Genomic DNA, 21,833 nt, shown 5'->3' with positions numbered 1-21,833 from the left:
TAGTCGCAGTTTTGTCACAAGATTTTCAACACCAAATTTATAGGAAATTATCTCCTTCTCTTAATGTTAAGTTCCTGAAGACCTCAGATAATTTAAAATAGTTTTAGTAGTCCATTATTTCTTTTTTAACAATGGAAAATTTCATGACCTTGCAAACAAATACTAGCCTATGTAACATTTCTTCACTGAGAAAGTGTGATTATAACTATTTGTGAAAAACTGGACGTTATATCCTGTTGCACCTAGAGGAGTTTTGGATCTGGCCACTTGTGTGTCAGCTTTCTCCAGATGGTGACCCTCTATTTTTTGTGGGGTTGAAGGAGGAGAAGAGGAGACTTAAATTCTTAGATAAATTGACTATCTTTTATTGGTACCTTGTGAGAAGTCTAGAGTATATCTTCCTATTGTATTTATATTTTTGTTTGGTTTTGTTTCTTTCTTGTCCTTCCTTTTCAATGCTGGGTATAAAGAGAAAAAATTTCCAGGTTTTTTCCACTTCTTGTCTTTTTTCTGCAGAAATTGCCTTGGGTAATTACACAGCTATTGTCTCTTTTGTCTTTTTATTGGCTTATGTCTGTTCTAGCATAAATGTTATTTAAAGCGTCATTTATTTTAGGGTAATTTCTGACACTGTAAATTCTTTGATACAATTATTTACTTTTTTTAGTGCTAAATAGCTACAAGAACAGATACTTATTATGCCTTGCCCTTTTGTGGTTTTTTGGGTTTTTTTGCAGTGGTCTTATGTTTGGACTCTGTGCTGATTGACTGCCATGGAAGGATCCTCTTTGCTGCTCCAAAAGCTGGAGGTAAAATAAGAGATTGCAAGTTCAGCTTTTATTTCTTTTCAGGGGAAGTGGAGAAGAAAGCAAGCATCTTACCTTTTGTTTCTGATTTCTTTTCTCATTTAGAATCTTGTGATGTATTTTATTTAGCTCCTGAAATTGAAGAAGAGGATGTGGATACTGAGAAGGTAATGTGGTAGGTTATGTAAATGGCTTTGTACTTTATCAAAGGACGGTTTTATCCCTCTGCTAGTTGGAGAAGAAAGCTAAACTCTTGTAAGATTGTGTTAATATTTCTCCCAATGTTTTCTGTGAGGCTTTTTTTGATATATTGATCTCTCATGAAATCAGTTGCTTCTATAATTTTTCCTTCCAGGATTCTTGGAGTAACTGCCAAAAATCTTCTATTTGATGGTTTTCCATAAGACTTAATTATTTTCAGTTTTTTAGCAGTAAGACAGACTGCTAAAGTCTTTTAAGTGATTTTTTCACATTCTGAAGGTCACAATAAGATCATTAACTTAGACTATCTGGGCAAAAGCCCAAGCATTATTCACACTTAGAGGACTGGATAAAAATATCATTATCAGTATGTTTTTACTTTGGAAACATTATGAATGATGTCTTTTTCCAATATAGTTTTTTAGAGCTTTTCCCTATAGATAAATACCATAAGGAGCTTTTAGAACAAAGATAATAAAAATGTCAAATAGCAGGTGAAGGTGTCTCCACTGCAACTACTTTTGAATTGCAAACTGTACCACATTGATCTTAAAAATCAGAGGAACAGAATTTACAGTACCTTTCTCTTTTGTAGCAAGAAAAAAAGGTTAATTGATATGTGCCTTGTATCACATGAGTTCTTTGGAACTAGGCATAGTAATCATGAATCAGAAAATAAAAGCTCATAAAAATCTACTAAAAACATTCAATTTTCTGTAAAACTATCTGTAACTAGAAAATATTTTTATATCTTTCCCAGATTTCTTAAACTGCTTTGATCCAATGTGCAGGTTTTTCAAAGGCTTCAGAAGCTTAAACTAACCCTGAAATATAATACAGCAGTTTCACCAGACAGTAGAAATTAATAATCCTAAAGTCTTTGTGACTTGTTTGCTTTAGAATATCGAAAGTAATCTGTTTCCTTGCTTTTCTAAAACAATTATTCTATTACATATAGAATAAGCTGATGGGGTTTTTTGCCTTTTTCCTGATGGCTGTATAACTTTCTAGTTATAAACATTCAGTTCAATTTATGCTATGGGAATGAATCTGTGTAGTGTCAGTCACAATAACAGTAAAAAGAACTTTCTTTGAAGGTTCTGATGGCTTGGATGGCATGTCTTTCCTAAATAAATTTAGGGTAATCTTGGAGTTCTAAACCTAAGGGGAAGAAAATTATTTTTGTTTTGATTGAGTTGCTTTCTTCATTCCAGGTGGTTTTGTACCTATTAGTAGCTTTTGTTCAATGGTTCAAATGGAGCTAATAGAAAAAATTGAACTATTTTGTCTATAGTGAACTTACTTGTTATGTTTTGTTCATTGCTGTTCACTTTGCTCAAAAAGATGCCAGAAAACATTGTTTAATGAGAAAACATTGTTTTCTATTGTGCTTATGGTTCTGTCCATTCAGCTTTTGTAATATCTTTCAGAGGCAATGTATAGTGTGGTACTTTAAATTTCTTAAAATTGCATTTGTAGTACATGCTAACATATGGAAACTAAGCATTAAGTGGACTAAATCTGACTCTGAAAATTGTAATTTTTCAAACAAAACAAGAAAGCTGGTAAAGACCAAGTCCTTTTCAAGGTCCCTCGTTGGAGCAACTTCAATTGGTCTAGCTGCAGGTAGCACAATAATTGCTAAAATAAATATGCTGTGCCTCATTCTTCTGACAGGTGTAATCTTCTCTATAAAATATGACTTGTGCTAGCTAGTGTGTAATTACTGTGTGCCACTTACTTACTTGCTGAATTATCATGACCTTTTTTAAGTAAATTGCAGCTGGCTACATTTTATGGTAGAACTCTGAAGTTCGCAGCAATCTTTTTACATGAGAAAGGAATTCTTCAAAATGGTTCTAAAATACATTTTTCTTAGGTAAAGAATAAGACAATTAATGTCTGTTACTCCAACAGTAGAAAAATAGCTGCTGGTTTTTGGCCCTGCATGCATAACAACTAGAATTTAAAGTGGGCTGGGATTTTCATCAGCACCCTCAAAAGCCAAATGTAATCTGTACTTTAAAAACTCTAGTAAGTTTTTTTCTTTTTGGCAGGAAATAGGGGAAATGTTTGGATAATTTGCTGGAATTGTTTTTGAAGTGGAGGCTTTTTTTAGTCAGTTCAAATCTTTCTTGTCTCTTACATTATACCAATAGGTCTGTGTTTATGGTGTTGCTGCAGTTCTGTGGATGGCGGCAAAATACAGTGTTCCACTGAGTCACAAAGTAGTATTGCCAAGAAAATTTAAAAAACTGCTTCTGGAGATGGCAAGAAAAAACCCTGAAGAAAGGCCTTCTCTAACTGCTGCAATTAAGGTTACTAGATTTAGTTGTGTCTCAAGTCTCATTTTAGTATTTTTAAAATCAAAATAACAGCTTAATACTTGTAATATACTGATATATAATTAAATCATAACCAGTCACTTTGGGTTTTGTTTTTAAAGTTACCTCCTTAGGGACACAGAGGGGCATGTTTTTAATTTATATTGAAATTATCAAGGTACTTGGAGTTGGAGAAGCTTCATAAGTCTTCCTAAACTTAGATTACTTCTAATTGACTATTTATCTTGACTTTGTCCTTGTCCGAGAATACCTCACTTGATTGAAAACTTATTTACTGACTGAAAATTACAATTTTTTTTTTAGACATGCAATCATTATTTACTTGAACAAGGTATAAACAGCAAAAGTATTTTGACATTATTGGGTAAACCCATCTTTAAGGTAAGAGTGCCCCCTTTCTTTAATTTTATATGCTTTTTCAATTAATTCTGTAAATGTATTCCAGTAAGATTTTGTTGCCTGCAAGTGTAGCTAGATTTTGGGTTTGGTTTTGTTGGTGTGATTTTTTTGGTTGTTTTGGTTTGGGTTTTCTTTTAATGTATTTTCAAGTAGTTTGTAAGTATTTTTCCTAGTTCTTGTGGTTAGAGTGATTCCTCCACAGATTGTGATGCTCTGACTCCACAGTCTATATGGGTGAAGAACAAGTAACTAATTTCATAATCTCTCTTTTTATTTACCACCCCACAGAAGAAATTAATATATAATTGTTGGGTTCTGTTTGTGTTTCAAATATGTTTCTATAATGCATACAAGATTCAGTCAATCCATGGAACTGAGTTTATTCAAAACTTTGAGTACCAAGTTGTCAAGATTTCTAAACAGTTTTACTTGTCCTTAGACTTCTGTATGTAATTTTTTTAATTCCTCACCCTGGCATGACTAGGTTGTTGCAATATTTAAGGTGTATATGAGGATTGGGGTTTTTTTAAATAATGTGCTGAGCAGAATTTGAAAAAAGAAAATGCTAATAACATCAATTTGTGCTTCAATGTTTATTGTTAGGCTGTTGAGGAAGAAGTCTTGTCTCAAAATCACGTCACTTTTGAATTTAAAAATGATAAACATGAAATGGATCCTTCAGAGTCAAGTCCAGGTAAGCAGTCAGGCAGGCTCTGACATGTTTACTCTGGTTTAATGCTCTCTAGTTCAGTTCTTCATGTAAGATTTTCTCAGTCCAATATGCAATTGTTTTTCTATGTAAATTAATTGTTACTTACTTTACATTTATATTTTACATATTGATAATCTTTCTGTGTTTTTGCTTTTAGGATTTGTGCCTTTTACCAGTGAAAGTAAACTTGTGGCAGTTAAAGGACCAGTACCATGCCAGATTTCACTAAATTGTGAGAAAGCAACATTACCTGTTGCGTTCACTTCTCCTGCAACTCACTTTAAGCCTATTATTTTGCAACAAGATGCAAATGTAACAAAGTTAGTATATTCTAAAGCAGAATAAGTTAAAGATTAAATGTCATTGCTAAATCTATTTGAATTTTCCTTTAAAAATTCTTTGGGTTTTTTTTTCAGAGATGTTCCAACACCAGTTTCTGATCAACTCAAGAAAGAGACAAGGAAAGAAAAACATATGAACAACAACAAATCAGGGTATGTAGAAGACTCCAAAAGCTGTGATATTGAGGATACAGGTGTAGTTGAAACTGTTCCTGAAACACCTGAGTGTGACTTAAAAGTTCCAAGCCACTCATTCCAGATGTCTTCAGAAGAGCAAAACTCAGGCAATATGTTTGCTTCTACAGTTACATTACCATCACCATCTGATTCCTCACATGCTCTACAAGAGAAGAGCTTTTTATCTGAAGATCCCTCCAGCTCTTCAGCTTTTCCTACATCTCCTAATTTTCTTCACATAAATAACATCATTCTCAAACAGGACTCAGAGAAAAGAGTTCTGACATTTGTCCCAGTACATTTGGCTGTATCAGAGCAAATACCAAATAAGCCTCTTCGCTCAAGAATTGCTTATGATTGCTATCACAGTTTGCCAGTGCTACTTTCAAGTACTATTGCAAGTTATAAAATGAGCATGCAAGCAGAAAATGATGCCTCCCTTTGCAATGTGCAAAGTCATGAGACTGCTAATACAGAGAACCACTTTGATAAAAGTAGCCCAGTTACTCAAACCAACTGCCAAGAAACTGAGTGTGCTACCAGCATAGACAGTTTTTTCACTGAACAAGAAGACACATCATGTACTTCAGTGAGTAAAGACAGCTGTAATTTCTTTGATGATGAAGTCCTGCCCCATCAGAACACAACAAATGACACTTTACTCCAGGAAGTGATTCATCTTATACAAGAGGAGTTTGCATTTGATGGTTATTTAGAGAATGGAGCTGAAGTTTTTGATATGGGTATGTGCATTTTCTTCTGTATGTTATTATCATTGATTTGTAAGAATATTGCTATTAATTTTTTTCCTCTTTTGTTTGTTTCTGTTCTTTTTATTTTAAACAAGGTAACTTCATTTTAAACTTAAAGGGAATTAAGTTTGGTATGTTCTCTGATAGAATTTGTGAGAAGTTTTGTGACCTCTACTGGGATGAAAATTTACTCGAGAACCTCTATCAGGTAGTAAATGGAAGAAGATCTTCACATTTATGGTAGGTGTTTTTCAACTTTGACCTGCTTACATTTGAATTTAATACTTTTATCCCTACTTCATAGAAGCAGGAAAGAATATACGTTTTTTCTTCAGGTGTGTGTGCTGGTCTCCTGTAAACTGTTCATTTCACAGTTTGAGGATTTTCAAAGCTTTCTCCATGGCAAATAATGCCTAATGGTTCAGTCAAAAATAGTTTCTCCCACTCTTTTCTGTAACTCCATCTTAGGATATCTGAGTCATGGAAACCCAATTCTGATCAATTATAACCATTGATGGAGAGCTTCATAGTCCTGTTAGAAGGAGACTGTTTAATCAGAAGTATATTGTTCTTGCTGTTCAGTTTGTTTATTCTGTTTGGTATTAGTTCTTTGTACATCATGTGTTCTAATCACACCCAAGAAAGAGGAAATTAATTTAGCTTTGCTAGAAATATTTTGTTTAACTGGTTTGATTTGACTCAGTGTTTTAAAAGTAGCCTGTTAAGTGACAAAAACCAGCTAAATTTATTTCTTATTAGTCTTATTTAATTTTCAATTACATATGTATCTACCTGAAAAAGAATTTTAAATTCTTGTTTTACTGCAGCCTCCAAATGTAGCACAGTTTTGTAAAAGTGTCTTGCGGAAGACTGTTAAAAAATGTAACCAATTTATGTCAAAGTTAATTTGGGGGTTTTTGGAACTAGAAATTTCAAGTTTTGACAAAGAAACTTAGTAGATACAGTTTAGAAAAACTTCATTGTTGAAAGATGTGTAATCCTTACAGCAAATTTCAGGGATAATAGATTATGACCTCCAAATACCCAACCTTGGTATACTGGCCTACTTCCCATTTGAGTTGGGATTTTTAAGGAGATATTGAAAATTGGTTGGAAGTTAGGCTCTTAGTTCCCCAAAGTTCAGATATGGTAGGAGACACCTGAGCTGTTGCAGCTGAATTACTGAGATATATGAAGGGTTATCCTGTATATGAACTTTTGTTACAAAGTAGCTTTTGACAGTGAGAGATCATAATTTATTGTCCAGAGAAAAATGCAGCTTTCACATCACATGCAGGGCCTATCTTAAAATATCTCTCAGACACTGCTTGCTGAACATTAGTTTGACAAATACTACAGCAGTTTTTCAGTGTTAGCTTTCTTTGATTTAAGATTATGATTCTAACTAGGGATAACTTAGTCAGTTTTATCCAGAGGTTGAATCCTGAGTGAAAAACCCACTACTTGCAGCCTGTAGTTATGCCTTCGGTCTGTGTGTGCTCTGATCTTTCTGTTGAAGTTTTGCCAAATGCTGTACAGGAAAATCTCTATCTTACTGTGCTTGAATAGCCATTTGAACTTTTTTTTTCTCATAAAATAACAACTGCAGCTGAACATGAAAACTTTAGGAATTAGATAAATGCTATGAAACTTTTTATGTGCATGATAGAGTCACTTGTAAGATCTTATTTTACTGATGTAAATATAAAAGTATAGGAAATATTAATTTTTCCTAGTCTCCTTGTATTTTCAGCATAACTGAGGCAGATGAAGCAAAATGCAACGATATGTTCCAAGATGTGAAGAAATCTGAAAGCTGTTTGGCAAGCAGTGATCAGACAGAGGGTGAGATGGGACTTCATGTTTCTAGATCTTTGTGAGTGCTGGGAATCTATCAGTGTCAGAAGCTTTGAGACACTTTGCTTGTGTCCTCAGGAAAGCACTCTGCTATGACAGTTACTGACATTTTCACTGAATCTGAACATTATCAATGCCTTAAGGACATAAGTATCTTTTATATAAAGCTTACATATGACCCAATGTTATTTTGTGGGATGTCATTAACTTACTTTTATTTAAACAGATGTCTCTGTTGAAAACCCTAAGGATAGTAACTGCTGCGTGTGGTTTTCTTGTGTTTGAGTAGATATTTTAGTGTCTACTATATGAGTGGATTGTTTGTTTATACTTCTTCAGTTTGGGTTTTACATTTCTCCTGACACACTTTGTGATTTAAAGTTTACAAATTATCTATCTTTCAGTAACTGAACTCAAACTGAGCTGGGACTGGTGAATCCTAATATTATAACAAAACTATTACCCTTTCTAGGCATAGTGCATTGATGGACAGCTTCTATTTGGTTGCTGTTTTACCAGTGTGAGGTTTTTTTCAAGATAGTTCATCCAAATTTCAGCATTTAAACTCGGTTACTTCTCTGTTTTGAGCAAAGTGAAAATAGCTGTACTTTACAGGAGGGCTTATACACTTGTATTGTTCATTTTTATAGCAAAACATAAATTTGCAATTTTTCACTTGGCTGCTATTGTTCAATATTACAGTTTTGCATTTTGTCTCAGAATGATTGCAAATGTAGAGCCAGACTTTACCATGGAGTGTGTGATTTCCTTGCACCGGGAAATAAGCTTTGTTTGACTCCAGGGTGGCATATCTGAGCCCTGGAGGGTTACTCAAGTGAAAAGGGAGACTTCTGGCAGGTATAAATGCTCCTGTCAACATTATACTGACCTTTGACTGTCACCTCAGTCCCTGAAGGCTGGCAGTAGATGCTACAACTGAAAAAATGTCCCATGATGACTCAATGGATTGAGTCCTGTAGGAGTAGAAAGTTTAATATCTATTGGCTATATCAAGTATTCTTGCCCTTTCTGTATGGAATAAAAGCTTCAAGACTTACAGATGCAAAAAACCTCAAAAGCTAAACATTTTACTAATGTGTGCTTAGGTCTGACATATTTAACTTCTGGTTTAAAGTTTCTCAGTGTTGTTTAAATGCTTCTTGCATATGCAGGGAAAATATTTTGTGCTTTTCAGAAATTTATTGTTAAACTATTGCTTGATAGTTCTGAAATGTTTTTAACCTTTATCATTTTACAATCTGTAGTTGAGAAAAAAAATGTAAAGTCACAATAAGCATCTAAACCCACTAGGTAGTCTCATAATAGTGTTTTGTATGTGTCATGTTTAAGCTCAATAAAGCATGCATTACAGCACATGACCATTATTTATTTTCCCCTATACACCTTCTTTAGGAAAAGGGGAAGCAGACTTCGATGTGAAGGCTGAGCTTGTGGTAAAAACATCATTAGTTGAAATGGATTTTGATGAGTCACCTTTGGATGATACCAAAAAAGAATTGACTCTGCAGAGTACAATGCCCATAGCAAAAGAGCAACAATATTTGCAAAGCAATGGCTGTGGTCCAGGCTTTGCAGAAGAAAATGTAAGTTCAGAGGAACAGGCCATGATAAAGACAGCCGGAAACACCTACCTGGCATCTTCCAATCTACCTGACTTTTGTGGCTGTAGTCCTGGTTGGAGCAGTGCATTTTATGGAGCTGAATGTTTTGATTCAGAAGTTCATAGTTACTTGAAAAACCTTGGAAAGCAGAAATCAAGTGAGTCACAAAATATAGATGCTAAAAAAGTGGTGAGTAGATTGATTTTAAATCCTTAAGTTACATCTTGCTGGTTAAAAGTGTGATAAAATGTGTTCTGTTATAGTGAATCAAAACACCATTTCATTTCTAATATTGACTCTTCAGCAGTTTAAAATTCTCAGGATTTGTCGTGTCTTGGTGATAAACCACAGGAGAGGTGTAGTATTCCAAAATAAAGCACGCTGACACAAATGTGCAATCACCAATCTACAACCCATTTTCTGCTCCTAAAGTTGACTGGAAAAGCACTGTCTGCCCTTTGCACCAATCCCATGGTGGTGATACTGTAGGAAAGAGCTAAGAATGACTGCGACTGCAGCACATCACAGGCATAGAGCTTTATAAAAAGTTTTTATACTCTAGACCTACCTTAATTGAAAAATGTTGTGAAATAGACAGGAAATTTGCCTTTGATTTCATTGCTACTCACTATTGCTACTCTTGCAGATCCCCAGATTTTTTAGGGGACAAACTACTTTGTCCCCGGATTCCAAATGGTCATTCCTTCTGATTCTCTTTGTGTTTACATAGTCTCTTAATCACCTTGATTTTGTTTTAATTGATGAAGCAAAAGCAGACCTTGAAGTAAAAGCAAGCAGCTTCCAATTAGAATCTGGGTAACAGCTTTCCTGTGCTTTCCCTGTTCTCTAAGCAATGCCTCTGTAGGAGTACCTCTTGTAAAAATCCGAGGGGCTTTTATGACTCTGTGCTAATGAACTGTGTTGTTAAACCTTTTGAGCTTTTCTGAAAAACAGTGACAGGTTTTTCTTAAGCTCAAATTAATTTCTAGCAAGTCCATCCCATTAAAGCTAACCTATTTACCAATCTGTTGTTTGATATGTTAGCTCTGAGCTGTGTGTTTTCTGATCACTCTGCTTGTGGGAGTTGTCTGCTGCATTCCGTGAACTTACTGCATTTAAGATGCTATTTCATGTAACTGGGTCACTGGTAGTCAACTTAGGACCCAAGTGCAAAAGTCACCTCTTTTATAAAGCACAACATACATCATGTTTGTTTTTTCATAATAAATGAGAAGCTGAACTCAAAGTGGATGGCCCATTTTTACTGGCTGGTAATTTAATGAAACCTTTGATATGCAAACAATTATAAATGTAAATGTTTGCTTTTAAATGTATATATTTTGAGGGGCCTGACATACTTTAATTTCTACTCATTGGTTAAGTTACATAATTCTATAGAAATTTAGTTTCATTTTTCCAATTTTGTGAAATACATAAATAGAAAATATGAAAGTTGAACTTTGAAATTTACATGTCCTTTATTTCTAGAGCATCTCTCTTGTCTGCCTTCTGACCTGGTTGTATAATATAATGTAATTATACTTCTTTAAAAGCCATTGATTTCAGTCAGACTTTCAGTTCTTGCTACAAATATAGGTCAGCTGTTTAAAGTGTTTCTAGGGTCTGCACTAAATTCAGAACAAACAAATTTTAATTCTGGATTACTTCTGGTTTTAGGTTTTAAAAATACTCTTGAAAACAACAAGATAAGTGCAATTATAACTAAAGGCATATTTATGTGTACAAATTCAAACAAACTTCCACGCAGTCTGATCATACACAAACCTGCTCCAGTTCTTAACTTGTAGAACTGTGACATCACTAATTCTTTTCTGGGAACAGGTAACTCCTGCTGTATCTTGCCTGTAAACACAGATGTGAAAGGTAGTTATTCATTGTTAATAACATATTCTTGTCTCTTTGGATGTTCTTTTTTCCTCATACAAAATAATTCTCTTCTAAAACTTTACTTTCTTACTACAACTGCCTTCTGCTTACAATTCTGAACAGAATCCTATTTCTTTTTAAATAGGAACTAGAACAATTACTAATGATGGAGACAAAAAATTACAGAAAGACCATAAAGTTTTACCAGAAACTATTGCAGAAAGAAAGAAGAAGCAAAGGTAAGATTACAGCAACTTGCCAGTAATAAAATGGCTGCATGGTGCTTTTAAGGACCTGCTCTGTAAATCTGAATCATTGATGTTCTTATGCCATGTATTTTAAATCTAAAGGTCCTGAAATGAAATCTATGTTGCCCAAACTGAGAGGACAGCTACAGGAGATGAAATCAAAAGTGCAGTTTCTTGAACTGGTAAAGAAATATGTGCAGGCAAGTCAGACTTTATTTCACTTGTGCTTCATTTGTCATTTCATTACTGCGTCCGTGTAACTGACTGCTCAGATCACTATATGAAATTTGAAATGGTTTGTGTCAAACTGCCAAATTAAGACCCAAAAGAATTATTAAAGGTAATTGCTACTAGTATTGCTTAAAAAGAAAAAAAATTAATTGTATGAAATGCAATTTGTCTTTAAATTGATTGGATTTTGTGTGACTTTACCTCTCTAACTTCTTGTTTTATCATGGCCTTGCTTCTTTGAGCAGATGATGTATGCAGAGCAGTGGGGTGTGGAATCCTATGTGCTGCCTACAGTCATTCACAATGGGAAAGCTGACACCATGGACATGGCACCCATGGATGAATCATCATTGCTGCTTTACTATAACACAGAGAAACACCAGTGTAACAATCAAAATGGAGTGAGAGTTCTGCAGGCCGGTACACCACTTGGTTTAATGGCTTATTTATATTCTAGGTATAATATATTTTACACATAAATTGGGAGTGGGTTGAAGCATAGTTGCTAAATCAGGAAAAACTTGTTTCTGTGCTGAATCCTAGTTACTCAACATTTAATAAATTCTCCTCTCTTCTATCAAGTTTGTGTTGTTTCTGTGAACAGTCATTTACAGAAATGGAGATGAAAATGTCAAAAGATCAGCTGGCTTTCATTAAAAGTATTTGATAATAAATAAAAAACTAGCAATTTTAAACTTTTTAATCTTTGACTTACTTGAGGCTTGCTCTGATAGTTGCCATGGAATCAAGACTTTAACTTACTGCCAGCAGTACAGCAATTCTTCAGATAATCATATAATCATATAATTTGGTAATTCTTATTAATAAGGTCTGGATATGAAAATGTTCAGGTTCATTTCTACAGATTATTGCCCCAATAATCAGTCCTTGGCACTGATCAAGATGCAGGCTTATCTCAGGGTTTAAATAGGAACAGAGGTGTCCTTCAGCTCTGGTGAGGGCAGTGTTGTTTTAAGGTACCTAAGCTGTAATAGTGTGAAAGATGGAAATTGCCAGAGGCTCCATCAGACTTGTGCCACTCTAGAGGGAGCAACTTCCTCCCAGCTACCTCTCCCAGTTCATCCTGACTCTTGAGACCCAGTTACATTGAGTGCTACTTTTCCTAGTAGTGAGTATTTTGCATAAAGTGAAGGAAATGTTTTAGAATTGGACTCTCCACATTTATCAAACCCAATTTCCATGGTCAGCTGTAAGCCAATAGGGAGAAAAGACAATTAACCTGTGTTAAGACCTTGAGAGTATGTGTGTATAAAAAAATAAAATGCCCTCGTTTTTAATGTGTATAATAAGTGTATTCTGCTGTTAAAGTAGCTACTTCTCTAATTAGAGCTACAGGGAATATTTTCTTGCTTAATGTATCTACTTCTTATACTCTTATTATAATAAAAATGCTTTAAAGCAGCATCAAGTTAGATGATTAAAAAAAAAAGGAAATGTAATATGTTCTTCCATACTATTTAGATTGCAACTTGCCTTAATAATAGAAATGTCAAAGTGGTTATTCACAAGATTGAAAGTAGAGAAACTCTTTATGAAACAAATTATGCTTTCTGGGTTGACAATCACAGTACCTGATGTGTAAAAATAATTTTTAAAAGAACCAAGGTTTTATGAAGAGCTTGAGAATTTAAAATGCCTATTCTTGATATTTTGAGGATTTTTTTGCTGTTGCTGTACTTGAATGCAAGTTGAAGATGTGTTCTGGCTTGTCTGAAGTTTTTCTTGTGCTTTACAGAAATGCCTTTTTAGAAGGTTATGTACAGCAGTTTCTTTACACATTTCGCTATTTCTGCACACAAGAAGAATTTTTGCAGTTTCTTCTTGATAGAATCAGCAGCACTTTATCCAGGTACAGTAAATTCTCACAAACAACATTATTGAAGCACAATTGATTTTCCTTCCAATAACAAATAGCTGTTCCTCAAAAGTTCTACTTAATTAAAATTAATTTTTAAGTTTGTTTTTGTAAGATTCTCTTAACAAGTGAGAGCAAAATGGGAGCAAGAGCTGCATCTGACAATGTGCTTACTTATCAGTTCTGCTTCTCACTTTAACCAGTGATCCACTAACGGCTTGTAATTACAACCTCAGCTTTGTTTCCATAGAGCCATGGATTCTAGAGACATGAAAATTAAGAATTTAAGACACTACACTAAATACCAAATAAAACTTGTGGGTTTTGTCAGTGCTTATTTTTCAATTGGAATTGGATATCAATTTTGGTGCAATAAGTTTCTTTTTCTTCTCACCAGTTCAAGCCTGGATCCTTCCACGTCCCTTACCAAAATATGTAACCGCAGTTTCTACATCCTGCAGGCATGGATTGAAGACTGTTACAGTGTAGACTTTGCAACAAATACTGATCTTCTGGGTACCCTAAAAGAATTTATTTCTTCCAAGGTAATTCAAAATTTCAGTAGATCCTTTAAGAAAAAAAATGAAGCCGGTTATTGGATATGTAACATAGTTATTACAAAAAGCTGCCCTAAGTACAGTTAAATAAAAGAAAATAATGCTGTATTTGACAGTTATAATCAGTATGTCTGGTTTTGAACAGGTAAGACTCTTACAACTGTATTGCAACTTGCTTATAATTTCTGGGCAATTGAGTTCTGTGTTCTGTTAGCCTATTTTGCATTCCCAGGTTGCTTCATTGAATGGCTATGGGGAGCATTTGTTGTCACTGCTCGAGAACGCCTCTGCCAGGAAAAGTGGCAGTGCTGATCTGTGCTCTGGTGTGGACAAATGTAAAGAGGAAAGTGAGGAAAGCAGAAAAACATTACATTCCCTATGTAAAAAGCTCTCAGAAGATGTTTCCAGAAAGGTGTGTCTTTTCTTCAGACTGCAGTGTATGGAGCACATTTCCATATATTATGTTTTGACAAAAACAGAAGTATGCAACTTAGAGTCTAGAACTACTTAGTAAGAATTATGTACCTGCAGTTTAAATTTTCTTTTGAAAGTATGTAAGATTCAGACAGTTCTGTAACTATGACAATAATCTTAAGTTTTAACTCTTGACAGCTGTTTCATTAATCACAGATCAGATAATCAAAATTTTGAGAGTAGAATTCTTCATTCTTGACAGTAGCATGTGATTCATAGTTATTAGGAAACCTTTGCCCCCTTGTCAACCAATAATGCTTTTTATTAGGCATCTTTTTAAGACTATAAATACAAGAAAACAGCAGGAGCTACAAGGTTCCCTGCTAGAACTTCAAAGCTTGTAGCAAGAACTTGTCTGAACTTTTGTCTGTATTTGCTATTTTATTGTATTCTACAGCCCCAGAAACCAGAACATACTGCAGGCTTTTCCCAAAAACAGATCTCTCTACACAGAGATCAAAATAACATGTGGAAGTCAAATGTATCAATAATTTGCAAGCTGAATTAAACATCAGCCTCGTGATAAAGGTGCACAATTCCATGGGTATACTGGTAATTCAGCCAAGAGAGGGCAAACAGAGTAGAGGAACATGGACTTTTTTTACTGTCACTATAATGATAATGGACAATGGAAGAAGGGAAAAGAATGAAAAAACAAGTGTTTCTTGGAAAGGGATGTTTGATTCTAAGCAAAAGGAAGGAAAATATTTTATGGCAGCAAGCTTGAATACACAGAGGTTTGTTTTAAATACTGATTGTTGATTGAGATCTGGCAGCCTCCTGCTTAGACTCATTCATTGTGCATATTATATTAGCTTAAAATAGCAGTGTTGAGTAAGCCAATTTGTTCTGGGCTAACCTTGAAGGTTAGTTGAAGAGTTTTGCATGCACAAAGGTGTTTCCCTTAACACTTTCTTGAAAGTTACATCAAGGGGAGACTTAGTGTTTGTTTTAGAGAAGTTGTAACCTTACATTTATTTTTTTCTACAGAACTTCTACTGGAAGCTATCCAAAGGGATGGGACCAATTGCACAGTATCAGAGAGAGCGACTGCCCATAGGTTCAGCAGTTTTGCCAAAGCCCTGCTGCAGCAGTTTCACAGAAGAATCCTCAGTCTCCTTAGCCAGAGCTGATGAAGTGGGACCAGTTCTCTTGATTGAGTGCAGTGCCCAGCAGCTTTGTTGGCAGCTGACTCTACTGCAACAGGTACAAAGGTCTAGGCTTATTTGGAGGTACAAATAATCTCTGCCTTCTTACTCCTTCTCTTTTTTCTTTATCATTTCCCAACCTTGTTTCAAGCTTATTTCATACTATTTTATAAGACATTGAATTAAAACTTTTCTCTTAAATCTCTACAGTGAAATTTAGAATATCTAATGCTATTCTTAGGCTCTGATCCCTCTCATAATTAATGCAGGTAGGGGGGAGGAGGACCATACTCTGTCATTTTTATCCCCAGGCATTTTAAAAGAACTGCTAGAACTAACAGCAGATATATCTTGGTTTGTTTTTTTTTTTTATTTAGGAAGTATTTAATAAATGTCATCCAGTACACTTCCTTAATTCCAGAGCACTTGGTGTTAAAGACAAATGTGTTGCTGTGCCAAAGTAAGTTGCTTGTTTTAACTACACTTTGATTCTCTTGATGCACAATAACTTGGAGTGTTACTCTTTTAATACAGCCAACAACAGAGAAACAATTTAAATACTTAATATTTTTTTACAGACTAGGTAGCCTTATTTAATTGCAGGAGATTTCATATGTTATACAGGTATGTACCTATGCACATGCATTTATGTGAAAGGCCACATTTCCCAGGTGATTTCTTTGAAATCTGAAGTGAGTTGAGGCTAAAAGTTCTTATTGCTAAGAATTTGTATTGGGAGTTGCTTGGAAGTTTGATTTTTGGCAGGGAAAATATGTTGTGGGTTGTGATGTCAATCTGTGGTCATTAATGTGTGTGTGTATATAAAATCTCAAGGACATTTGCAATCTTACAGAATAGCTGAGGTTGGAAGGGACCTCTCAAGATATGTAGTCCAACCACCCTGCTGAGGGCAAGGTCAGCTGGACCAGGTTGCCCAGGGTTATGTGCAGTTGGGTTTTGAAGGTGGATGGAGACTCCACAGCTTCTCTGTACAATGCTCCTTCTGTATGTTAGGGACATGAATTATTGGTATTCAGAGATAGATACACAGGAATTTTCCTATAGTTACTGGAGTGATTACCAACATAGTTAAATTATTTGCTCATCAGTAATTAATGTTTTCATCCAACCACATAGACCTAATTATTTTTATGATGGTCTGCTTCTTACATACTCAGTGGATTCAGTTTGCTTCTAATTAGTAGTTGTTAATTGCACTACTTATGGTAGATTTTTGCTTCTAAGGGTAGGGAATGAGCATCTAAAGCAACTCAGGTTGTTCAATGGCCAAGATTAGATCACCTGGTTTATACAGATTTTGGGGTTCAGTCATGGAAATCAACATGTGTGGTGCCACTTGATACCAGGTTGAATTTCTTATGTGGCTGCAGTTCTTGAGTTTGGGTTTCTGGCTGTTATTTTGTGTCAGATTGGCTGAGGTTTTATTATGCACTAATGAAAGTGGTGAAAGTGTTTTTATGTACAGAAATGTATTCTGTATATGCTTTTTTTTTATCAGATATATTTACCTTGTAATTATAAGGAAGAAAAAGTAGCATGGCTCGCTACATATGTCATGAAGTATAAAATCAAGATGTCAAGCAATGCAAAATTATTTTAAATGGTTAGAAGTTGACATCTTCACAATCAAGGTTTTCTTTAAAAGTCCAATGTCAGCCAGAATTATTTTTGCCCTTTTTTTTCTGTATTTTCCTTAGGGCAGTTTCTGCTGAGACAGTTTCCCTTAAAGTCTGTAATCTCTTTCTGTCGAAGTGCATACAAGACCAGTACCTTCTGCAGTTATTGAAAAATGCAGACAGTATCAGCACCTGGGTTGCTGCTGAAATTGTAACATGTCACACAACTAAGGTTTGTCATTGTTTATTGTACTATTAACTACAAAACAGTTACGTATTTGTCATTATCTATGACTTGTTATGTAGCAAACCTGCAAGAAATAGTCAGAAATACACCTGTGAGTGGGCAGTTAACATTTTGGTTTGTTATCACAAACCAAATTGTCTTGGATGCTTTTTAGTAGCAGGTGTCAAAATCTAACAGAATGTAAGAAATGGATTGTCTGAACGGAGTACAGGTCAAACTTTCTTCAAGGACACCTGAGTGACAGGAAGGGATAAACTGTGTGAAGGGAAATGTTATTACAGTCAGCCATTTTGATAACAAATTGAAAAGGAAATACCTCTTCTTCCTTCTCATTTAATTTCATTATGTAGATTTACTATGTATATTATATATATCTTAATTTTTTTCCAGCGGCAGGTGAGCTTGTTATCAAAATTTCTTCTTATAGCAAAATGCTGCTATGAACAAAGAAATTTTGCTACTGCAATGCAAATCCTAGCAGGCTTGGAAAATCTTATTGTACGACAGTTGCCAGTAAGTTGGGACTCTGTTCTCTCACCATTTTGCTTAATATAATCTTGTTCCAATGTAGACATTAATGTGAAAAAAATATATCTATTCTGTTTTATTGTAAGGCCTGGAAAATTCTACCTGCAAAAGTAGCTGAGATAATGGAGGAGCTCAAGGCTGTTGAGGTATAGTATAAAGTTCTTAATTACATCTTTGGGGTTGGAGAAGGTGCAAGATCTGCTTAAATGGGTGTCTCTGCAGGGTGGAAACCATAATTATTACTTTTAATTGTGAGTTTAATTTGATTGAAGATTTTTTTACTCTTAATCCAAGAGTTTGCATAAATTTTAATCTTTGTATTTCTTTAACATTTGTCCTGTGTGACAAATCAAAATTTCAAAAGCAAGCTAAAACATTAGATATGCTACACTGCATTAGAAGATTTCTGCAGAAACTTTGCAGTTGTAATGTGTTTTGAAAAATCTGAAGTGCCTATTTTATTATAGGCATTCTTTTATTGCTCTGTACAATTTTGAAACATAGTGAGATTTTAAAATGCAGTTTTGCCTGTGATTTAGAACAATGGAAATTATGTATGAAATACTTTTGATTAAAGTTACTTTATTTCTGTACTTTAAAAAGTTTGCCACCAGATGAATTCATAGTGTTGTCTTCAACTTCAGTGCCAGAAATTAATATTCATGGCAAATAAATAGATAGTGTTAAGTACATGGAGAATTTGTAAAACCTTCCCCAAGACTTAATGTGAGATTAATGTGTGTGCATTTTTTAACTAGGTGTTTTTAAAAAGTGACAGCTTATGTCTGATGGAAGGAGACAGGTTCAAAACTCTTCCAACAATTCCATCAGCCCATGTTTTGGCTATGCATGTCCAGCAACTTGAAACTGGAGGATTCACAATGACAAATGGAGCTCACAAGTGGACTAAACTTAGGTAATTATTTTAATTATGTGCATTTATCACCCATGTTTTTTGTTATTGTCTAATGAGATAATGAGAGCTAATGCAGCATTTCACAATTAACAGTTCAAATAGTTTCATTTGTTTAGACATGTAACCAGAGGTATATATGCAATAGAATAAAATTTCCTTTAAAGTTTGTTTTTTGGTTTATGCTTTTGTTTTTATCATCAGCAAAACAAACTAATCTTTTTTACCATATTCTCTTACAAGAAATATTGCAAAAGTTGTGAGCCAAGTTCATGCCTTTCAAGAGAATCCTTATACATACGCACCAGATTTCAAGCTGCAGTCTTACCTCAGACAAAGAATAACTCGTTTTAAAGATGCAGACATTTCTGCCTTGGCAGCTGACAACTGTGCCAACTTCCATCAGATACCAGCAGAAAAACATTCTCGAAAAATTCAGGACACCCTGCGCAGGATGAAAGCAACATTTCACTAATTATTTATGTTTCACCTGTTCTATTCTGGGTCTAGACTGTAAAACTGGATTAAGTTGGCTTCATCTACTGGACCTACTTCCAAGAAAATACTTAAGTGAAGCGGCATAAGATACTTTCTCAAGTTGAAATTATTGTATTTCATAACATGGAATTATAAAATGCTGACTAATGAAGTTTGAATCACTGGCAACTGAATGGCAGATCAAAAGAATAAAAAGAGAGATAAAGAGAGTGTAGATGAAAAGGCTTATTAATTTTGTTACTCTTCTTTAGCATAAATAATTAATTAGCCTGAAAACCAATATCTAAAAAATACTGTGGAAAAAAGTTGAAATTCCAGCTTCTGTTGCCAAGTTGGCCTAGGAGAGTTCAAAATATAGTTCATTAAATGTTGAATCTATTTTTATACAAACACAGTACACTTATATCCTGTCACATTGTGCATATAATTCAGAAACACAGATCCTCTGCTATTCATTAACTGTTGGTGTGTCTTGCTTTTATGTTGTGTATTATAAAAACTGTAACTGACATAAATAATTGGCTGTCTATTTCTCCTACCAAGGAAGGAGAGGAATGCTGTCATTTAACTTTTTTTTAGTTTGATTTTAAAGTCATCAGACTAACCTGTTTCCAAATGAAAATAAGATCTGAATGTAAGTATTACCAATTTGTTGCTCTGCTTCTGCACTCCTGGCATTGTGAAGACAGTAAACATGAAATTGCTCTTTTCATCTGTATTTGGCATGAGTCACTTTGCCAATTTATGTCTGTCTGCACGTTTGAGTATGGCTTTTGCTCCTGAGGTTTTTTTTTGTAGATCACAGTGCTCCAGCAGTGTCCAATAGAAGATAACCATGTGAAATTTGGATCTGCAACTTGTAAAACTGTGGTGCTAACCTACTCATAGAGCTTATACTTACAAGACCTTCTAAATGACCATGAAATGCATTGCTATTGCTAGAAAATTTGTTGAGCTACCCAGGTTTATGCAGGGCCAGAATGTTAAGGCTAAAAATTAGTTAAAAATACAAGTGTTTCTACCAGAGGGAGCACTGGTAGTGTTGAATGAGAAGTAGGGAAGGGTAAGAAACACTTAAGTACTGTTCTGAAACTGATTTGCTTAGAACTGTGTTTAAAAAAATTTAAAATAAAATGTTTTGAGAGAAGTGAAGGGCAGATATGAAGTCAGTATCTCATCAAGTGTTAATGATGGAGAAGGATAATGATGTAAGAAATGGGAGCATGTACATGTCTGGTGTTTTGCAGTTGTACTGTTGTGTTTGACAGAAATGCATGTGCACATGCTAAACTGTAGCTTTCTCAATGTATAAGAGGAAGGCTTCTCCTTTTCTTTGTCAGTAACAGCAATATTACATCTCAACCCTCTCTCATCTTCCTCAGTAAAAATATGGTGTGTCCATACTTTCCTTTAAATACTCAGTTACTTTTTCTTACTAATACAATACTACTAACTTTGGGCTCTTAATGGTTTAAACACTGAAGAACTCAGTCCTCAACACGGTTTTCTTGATTTGTCCTACTTTTAATATGATTTATTTTATTTACCATATGTAGGTTTAACATGTCATTAATTATAATATTCTGACTTGCCCTTAGGGAAGTAAATCATGTTGCTATTCCTCTAAAGATTGTCAAATGTGAAAACATTTCATATTTATCTCCTACCTTTATGATTTAAGAATGTTAATACTAGCATTATCTTCAGACATATATTTCACATATTTTATCTGTATGCATTTATTTTAAATAACTGGTTTTGTCATTAGTTATTTGAGGTTTTGTCAATTAAAAATTACCATTCACTTAAACCCACACCTTGCCTTTGAACAACAGTAAAATTTTGAGTAGCATAAGTTTTACTAATGTAAAATACTCCACAAGACTTGCTAATCACATGATCTTAATAAATTCATTTTATACAGTTACCAGTCAGACTTTTGAAATTGCTTTTGTGAATTTTCTTATCATTTCTATTTTGCACTCATGAGGATTAGCTCATGTATTTCTTAGCTCTGTGTTACTAATCTAGAAAATATTGTTTATTCTATGACAATAACTGGTGCTACACAAGTTTTTAAAAATCAGCTCATGTCTTCTGTAAGTACTTCAGCATATCAAACCTTATATTGGTATTAATGCATAGTACTGAGTTATGGTACTACTTTGGGGTGTTTCCACCAATCAGGCATTTCAGATTTTGTGTTTAGGTACCACCCCACAACAACAACAGCAGCAACAAATATTAATAGCTAATGAATAAACTTCACATTTTGAATTCCTACTTAAAAATTCCTGTAGCAAGCAAGTTTGAAGAAACTTTTAATGTGGCTGGTTTTAATCCATCAATGAATGACAACAACTCTGCAAAATAGATC

At 34.5% G+C, this 21,833-nt stretch overlaps 1 protein-coding gene across 2 annotated transcripts in view; it reads left to right on the top strand.

The window, feature by feature from the left end:
• The window catches only part of KNDC1 (kinase non-catalytic C-lobe domain containing 1), a 56,926-nt gene extending 35,547 nt beyond the window's left edge, over positions 1-21,379 (top strand). Inside the window, exons 8-30 of one of the 2 annotated variants that reach the window (XM_058028736.1) lie at positions 738-809; positions 912-973; positions 3,167-3,325; positions 3,656-3,733; positions 4,355-4,445; positions 4,621-4,783; positions 4,880-5,724; positions 5,829-5,973; positions 7,487-7,578; positions 9,004-9,401; positions 11,245-11,338; positions 11,450-11,547; positions 11,824-12,035; positions 13,335-13,448; positions 13,852-13,999; positions 14,244-14,423; positions 15,476-15,691; positions 16,011-16,093; positions 17,352-17,502; positions 17,908-18,030; positions 18,132-18,191; positions 18,804-18,961; positions 20,036-21,379. In XM_058028736.1, coding sequence (XP_057884719.1) covers positions 738-809; positions 912-973; positions 3,167-3,325; positions 3,656-3,733; positions 4,355-4,445; positions 4,621-4,783; positions 4,880-5,724; positions 5,829-5,973; positions 7,487-7,578; positions 9,004-9,401; positions 11,245-11,338; positions 11,450-11,547; positions 11,824-12,035; positions 13,335-13,448; positions 13,852-13,999; positions 14,244-14,423; positions 15,476-15,691; positions 16,011-16,093; positions 17,352-17,502; positions 17,908-18,030; positions 18,132-18,191; positions 18,804-18,961; positions 20,036-20,060 — 3,767 coding nt within the window. In that variant the 3' untranslated portion in view covers positions 20,061-21,379. Of the gene's footprint in view, positions 1-737; positions 810-911; positions 974-3,166; positions 3,326-3,655; positions 3,734-4,354; positions 4,446-4,620; positions 4,784-4,879; positions 5,725-5,828; positions 5,974-7,486; positions 7,579-9,003; positions 9,402-11,244; positions 11,339-11,449; positions 11,548-11,823; positions 12,036-13,334; positions 13,449-13,851; positions 14,000-14,243; positions 14,424-15,475; positions 15,692-16,010; positions 16,094-17,351; positions 17,503-17,907; positions 18,031-18,131; positions 18,192-18,803; positions 18,962-19,201 lie in introns of both variants that reach the window. The other variant, XM_058028735.1, reaches the window with a different exon arrangement.
• The last annotated feature ends 454 nt before the right edge of the window (positions 21,380-21,833 follow it).

The sequence above is a fragment of the Melospiza georgiana genome, chromosome 8 (genome assembly GCF_028018845.1).
Source record: "Melospiza georgiana isolate bMelGeo1 chromosome 8, bMelGeo1.pri, whole genome shotgun sequence".
Lineage (NCBI taxonomy): Eukaryota > Metazoa > Chordata > Aves > Passeriformes > Passerellidae > Melospiza > Melospiza georgiana.
The sequence above is the reverse complement of the archived record's forward strand: the minus strand, read 5'-3'. Positions and strand labels throughout refer to the sequence as shown.